This window comes from Rhagoletis pomonella, unplaced genomic scaffold (genome assembly GCF_013731165.1).
Source record: "Rhagoletis pomonella isolate Grant_MI unplaced genomic scaffold, Rhpom_1.0 Rhpom_scaffold_00002, whole genome shotgun sequence".
NCBI lineage: Eukaryota > Metazoa > Arthropoda > Insecta > Diptera > Tephritidae > Rhagoletis > Rhagoletis pomonella.
The window spans coordinates 54,816,860-54,823,982 of record NW_023458556.1 but is presented as its reverse complement, the minus strand read 5'-3'; the positions used below and the strand labels follow the sequence as shown (position 1 = coordinate 54,823,982).

Below are 7,123 nucleotides of genomic sequence, written 5' to 3'. Positions count from 1 at the left end.
GGTAACCGAATATAACTAATTTGTTAATGAAGATGATCCTAAGATAAATTTATTTAGTAATGTTTAATTAGTAATTGTGATAAAGTTTCATGTTTTATTTTATTACTGAATAGAAAAACACATAAAATAATTTTGATCGGTTTTACTATGAAAATTCTTCTCTGTGCGTTGGTTACTTCTAGATTTCATGATGTTTGTGGGAAATTTATTGCAAAGCCCAGATATGTCCATAGATATGACTGTGGGTATCTTAATAATTTCAATAATGAATCATTTAAGTCCTAAACGCATAACATAATAAGTAATTAAGCCTAGAATACATACATTGCTATTAATTTTTGCTGATACAAATTTTTACAATCTAATAAAAACTGGGTCAGCAAGTCTATTACACTTAATCACTAGCCAAGATGCGATAAATGACTGTTGATAAATAAGGGAGACGCTTAAAAGTGACCAACAATGGGCTTTCAATCAAATGTGGTTTGAGTGCTGTAGTTATCAAAACATCTAAGGACTACAAGGGCTCGCAAATAAAGTGGATAAAAGATGATTTGCTGTTTACGCGCAGACTTTTTGCCATTTGAATGGCTCTAAAAGGATAATAGATTTTCTTCTTGTTCATCAGTTACTTTTGTGGGCCGGAAGTGGTGATGGGTATTTCTTTGGTGACTATGAATTTTTAAGTAAGTATGAGTTGGGGAAAACATAAAAGGAGGGAAAGTGAAGAGCGGAAGTGTATTTATTAAGAAGCTGAGCAGCCAAAGCAAATCGGGTGTGCATAAAGGCATGTATCTAAAGGAAATAGCAAAAGGTGGTTTTGATGACAAGGTGCGGCCAATGATACGGGATTTAGTAGGCAAATATATCCCTTCTTTAAAATATCCAGTTGATGGTAAGGGTATGAAAAGAAAAAATGAAAGGAAATGAAATGAAGGAAAGGGAGCGCAAAAAGGAAAAAAAAGGAAAAAAGGAAACGTAGGTAAGTAGGTAACTAATATAAATGGATAGGAAATAAATGCAACAAAAAAAGAGAGAAGTGAAATAAAACAAACCAAAAAATTAAAAAAATATACAAATAAAAACAAGTAATCTAAAAAGAAATGTTTAAAGACAAGCTTTCTTTAGTGGGTAATAAAAAGAATAAAATCGACCACCGCGCCTCCTAATGACTAAATTTTTTGTGTCGTTAATTTTTTCCGTTTAAGTAATATACGTTCCAAATATGAAACAAATTGCAACCATAAATGCGGGGTTTTCAAATAAATCGACACCTGCGCCACCTAGCGGGTTAACTCATATGTATTTCATATTGCATTGTTATCGGGTTTTGAGCTAAGCTCGAAGTTTCAAGCCTGTAGCACATCAGGATGTTGAGTAGAAATTAATTGCAAGATTTGATTACACACAGCTGAAATATAATAAAACCTTCTAGTTTTGAAGAAACTCATCCAGCATAGCATCGCTTACCGATGACCCACTGCGTCCAGGCAACTTAGTTGACATCATTTTGAGCTCATAATATGCTTGCAAGGCAGTAAATACGACCATCGTAGAGATACACGAGCAGCTAAGACGAGAATAAGCTAGCCAACGAGGCAGTACGAGAAGGTAAGAGGAGTAGGCAAACGTCACTAAGGCGGATGGGGACAAACGGACCCGACCAAGGCGAGTTTTTGTATTTCAACATATCACAGAGGAATACTCAAAGTTGGTGGAACCTTTTTTATGGTCTGCAATGAATCAAGGCCTCCGCACTCAACCCACCACGCGCCGTGGGTTTGGTACGTAGACGATGGCAGTTTGAGTTTAGATTAAAGTCCCAAAGCTTCTAGGCTTAGGGGATATTGAAAATCCAGATGTCGTGCAAGAGAAAAAGCAATGCACACGCAACTAATCACTCTTTGGTGTTTCTTTTAGGCTGGCGGAGTCGTGAAAAGTAGAGTCTAAGCCGGAGCTGAGGAATGAAATCACATGTACGTCCCAAACTCCCTGCAGTGAAAAGCCAAACCAGTTAGAAAAAATACTAGTTCATTAACTAGTATGTGCCTACCAGTTCGACAATTTCGAAAAACTTAGGCGATTAGCGACATCTGCCTTTGAATTGCCAAAGCCAAAAATAAAACGAAATTAATTGCTTTTCTTACAAATGTCGGCTGTGGCGTCACGAGAAGACTACTGGTTCTGGTTCTGAAATCGCAGGTTCGAGGCCGCTTGGAGGTGGTTAAGAATTTTAAAGTTAAATAAATGTAAGTAAAAATAATTTATTCAATGTATAAATAAATAACAAATTTGAAAATCTAATTGCGTTGCAAAAAAACATTTAGGAAGAAATATAAAAAACAAAGAAATTAAACAAAAATATTTTTTTTATTAAATTAAAAAATTACAATAAACAGCATAAACAAAAAAAAAAAAATTTAAAAAAAAAAAAAAAAATAGAAAATAAAAAAATGTTACCTGCGCCCGGATTTGAACCTGGGACCTCAGGCTTACCCCGCGAGTGCTCTTCTCTGTCGGCCATTGTGACTGCTGGAGCGTCGCGAGCAAAAAGGCACACTTATGCTTTTCACGGGGCATGAATTGGCAGACTATCTCATCAACTGGTTTGATGCTACTAGTATTTATACTAGTAGATGCTGATGCATAGCCTGAAAATTGACATCTCGTAGGACATCGCAATCTTAAAAATACCAGTCGCTAACATTGAAAAAGGATAGAACGTGAACTAGTTCGGCTGAAACGCAAACCGGTAGAATTCTAGTTCACAACTAGTAGCTTTCCCTGCAGGGCTATGCCAAAAAGTGATGGAAATTTTTCGTAGACGGATTATACTGTTCTTAAGCTATAGCTATCGAAGGAAAACTTTTCCACCCCATTGAGTGGTAGCTGGAATTAAGATGGTGAAGAAGACAAACACAAGCCTCTAATTGACGATGATGTCGTCAATGTCCTACCTCCCGACTATGGCGGCGAAAAGTTGTTAAGGTGCATGCATTAACCCTTATGCAGAATGCGGTCAGACGAATGCATGCCCGACTACTGGTAAGACGACCCCGCCAAATCGAGCTAAAAGGACGTAAGCAGCATTTGTTTTTAAGTTTCGTTTTGAAAAATGTTCCTGGAGCATACAGATACATATGTATGTGTATTAGAGGCCTGCATGAATTTATTCAAATTTCTAGCCAAACAGAGGACAATAGATTTGAACATTTTACTTCACATACAAAACAATTAGCGTTTGAAATTTTCTTCGAATCGATTTCCTATTCGAATCTATTTCCCATGATAAAAACATAGCAAGGTATAACCGTTCTCTCAATTTGTCGGCCATGATTTTTTTTTGAAGTTTGCCAACATTTTAAAATCATATAAAAGTGAAAATAAAAAATTGAAATTGTACGAAATTGTTGTTGCTTGAGATTGAAAATGAAAATGTGTGTGTGAGTTTGTGAGTAAATTTAAAAATTAAATTGTTTGGAAACGTCAAGAATTTTAAAAGTGACTCTCAGCGGTTCTACCTTACTATATTTTTATCATGCTATTTCCTATTGCCAGTCGCTCTAAAACGTCCGCCGAAGGCAATTCGCCTGGGCGAGTCGTTTTCTTATTACCTGAATGAGCCGTTTTCTTATCGCTTCAGGCGATATTTGGAATAATTTTATTCTTTTTAATACTTCGTTTATTTTTTGTATACCAAATTGGAACTTACAGTCGGAATTATTCCTTTTCTCGCTATGAGGTTTCCTTTTTTCTCAATCCTGTCTTTGGGCATACTTTAGATGCTTTGGGCAATACTGTTGACGCCATATTCATAAGTTTTGGAATTTTTGAGAACTTATTTATTCAAAATTGACATGAACGAAATGATATTGCCGATTTGTCACCACAGCAATAAATCGGTGAGTCGGCAATTTGTTGCCATTGACGATTGTTGCCTATTTGTCATGTTTTGCGTGGTGGGTTCTAATGTCGACACATATGTGTATTCACTCAAATTGCAAAAAATGTTAGGCCAAAATAATTCATTCGTTTTGTATATAAATAATTCATAGGCCGTTTTGAATGAATTCATGCAGCCCTCTAATGTGTATCCCCAAAAAATTAAAAAAAAGTCGGTTACGTCTTTTTTGTGGCTAGAGATCGATATGTGCCAGTAACCTAAGCGTCGGCTATAAAACCTTATCAAGCCTATAGATTGAAAGACTGAGCCCACCGTCAACAAACTAATAGGACAGCTACTCACCATACGTCAAATCTTGTAAAAGTCGGATCGAAGGAAGGAAGTTTTCTTTATGCCGCGATATCTGAATTTGCTATCCCCGCGAAACTAAAACAGCTGTGTGTAAAATGGCATTGAGCAGTACCACTAGCACCATTATAATTGGGAAGGATCTCTCCCAGCAGTTTTATACCAAACGGATTTCAGATAGGGCGACGCCCTTTCGTGTGATTCTTTAACCTGATATTGGACCGCTCAGGCACAGTTTTTTCCAAACAGGCAACGGCGAGCACCATAGATGATAGAACAGTGAGCTGTATGAGTTTTACAACCACATTAACATACAGCGAAGCAATGCACATCGGCTGCGCTGCCTCGGTCTCAAGCGTTTCAGTTCTTAAAGTATTCAACGTGGATCACGATGCTGATTGCAGTGGAAGACCTCCTTTGCGATAGAGACCAGGTGGAGAATCACTTGACTTCATTTTGTATTCCAGTGCCATTTGGAACAGAAGAGAAACGACTGGCGTGCAGTATTTTACCCGACCAAAATTGCTTTGGCGATTATAGCACCCAACGAGAAGAAGAAAATGTATGTTTTGAAATTAAAATTTACGACATCAAATACAATATAAATCACACGAAAAGAACTCATAAAAAATGCATAAATGAAATGGAAGAAATATTTTGCTTAGAATTCGATGAATGATAAATGATATTAAAACACATCGCTGTTGGTATGTGGAGATATCATACATTTCTTAATTGCGAAAATTCATTTGTTTTTAACTGAAGAAAAGCGGGTTTAAAAAAATTAAAAGGGAAGTGTTTGCAATTAATTTTTAATACCCAGAGATTTTTAATCGTGCTATACTTATTGCCAAGAATATTTATAAAAAAAATCCGCTTCACTTCACTATAAGAGTACCTTCGACTATACATACATTTTAAGATTTAGATAAGAGGATAAGAGAATTTTCCATTAGAGCTTGTATTCAATTAATTTAAAAATATAAAAAATTAGTATGCTATTTAAGTTACTACTAACCTTCAAAGTAAAACTTTCAAATTTAAATACAATCTACTTTAAAATCGCTGTAAATATATGATATTCCACTTACCAAAGTCGAATGCGCGTTCCAATATCACTGAATGCCTTTTTTGCAACGCTGCCGCCCGTTGCTGCTGCTGTTGCTGATGATGGTGGTGAGAGTGCTGTTGTGGCATATGTTGTCCACCACCACCACCACCACTCCCATACAAATGCTGTTGACGATCTTTGATGCCATCACCACCACTATTGTCCTCGCCATCGGGCCCCAAGCGCACATCGTATGGTCCACCACCACCCGTCGTGGGCTGCTGATATTGATGCGCATGTTGTAGATAGTGGCCCGCCATACCACCCGCTGCCGCCACCGCTGGCACAGTTACTGCACAAAGTGGTTGCATTTTTGCTGATTGTTGTTGTTGTTGTTGTTGCAAACGTTGCTTATGCGGTGAATTCGGTTGCGCCGGCAGCGTTGGTTGCTGTTGGTGTGGTTGCGTGTGCGTGTGCTGATGTTGCGCAGATGTTGTTGCGCCTGGTATTGTTGGCAGTTGTGAATGTTGTTGATGCAGGCAACAATACTTGATGTGTTTGCAAAAGAGATTGCCATTGCCACTGCCACTGCCACCGGCGCTACCTCCACCACCACCACCGCTACTGCCGCTGCCAGTACTGTGTCCACTGCCGATACTATGAACGCCACCAGAGCCGCTGCCACCGTGACCAATACTATTCAGTGTGGCAATGCTGCTGCTGCTGCAAATGCTGCCTCCAGCACTAGCGCCGCTGCCACTACTCATTGCTCCACTGCCACAACTGCCGCCAACACTACCGTACGTGGCGGCTGGATTGCGCGGCCGGTGCACGCGAAACGAACTGGAACGACCGACCGAGTGACTAGCGCCTTCTCCGCTAGCGCTGTGCGGGTGTGTAGGGCAACGAAGACTACCGCCATGACGGCGTTGCATGAATCTGCTGGTGTTGCTGGCTGTATTGCGGCTGCTGTTGTTGTGATGCGGTATCACCTAGATTGCAATGAGAAATATAGAACGAGAGTGGTAGACAGATAGCATGCGATGATTTATGTGTAGGTTTTAGATAGGAAAAAAAGCTTCAAATGAGGAAATTGAATAAAAAATTAAAATAAAGCAAAACTCACATCACTCTTTATTCACAAAAAAAAAAAATAAATAAATAATTATCGATACTATTTTTCCATCGGAATGAGTAAGTTTATTGCATACAAAGACTTCCACCAAAATAATTCGAATTTACGTAAGTTGAACCGATTTGAAAATACCATCAAAAATCTCGATACTTGGATTCCGTTGATAAAATGTTCAAAAATTTACATGCAGACCTTTTGAGCTCAAATTCTTCTATAATCCGAGTAGATCTTTTGGAAAAATGTTTTTAAAAATTATTTTTGCTTATGAAAAATCTGGGTTATCGGAGTTTTTTTCAAAATGGTCCAGCTCACATAAATCTTTATATTTTCCCGCAATATTTTGCGGTAAGTCTTCAAATATATATATATATATTTGTAGAGGTTTTTAGGAATTCGTTTTTGACGAAACATTTTTTATTACAGTTTTGTTTTGCAAGGGAAAGATGATAAGTATTTAGAATCAATATGTTTTGAACAGTTCTTAAAATATTTGAGTATATATATATATATATATACATATATGATATCTATTTCGCTGGCAAGGGACTGTACGTATATTTGTACCAAGTTAAAACCTAAACGGATACACACAATCGAACCGAAATTTGGCACGGCATCTCTACGACTGCTGTTTCAGCGATAGTTTATATGTATAAAAATGGGCTTAGCGAAGGGGGCATGGCAT

General features: G+C 37.9%; 1 protein-coding gene across 1 annotated transcript in view; it reads right to left on the bottom strand.

Annotated features, from left to right (window-relative positions):
- LOC118733809 overlaps positions 1-7,123 on the bottom strand; it is a 53,650-nt gene that overhangs the window by 34,385 nt on the left and 12,142 nt on the right. Inside the window, exon 2 of the mRNA XM_036463384.1 lies at positions 5,344-6,295. Within this exon, the coding sequence (XP_036319277.1) occupies positions 5,344-6,295 (952 nt within the window). The remainder of the gene's footprint in view (positions 1-5,343; positions 6,296-7,123) is intronic.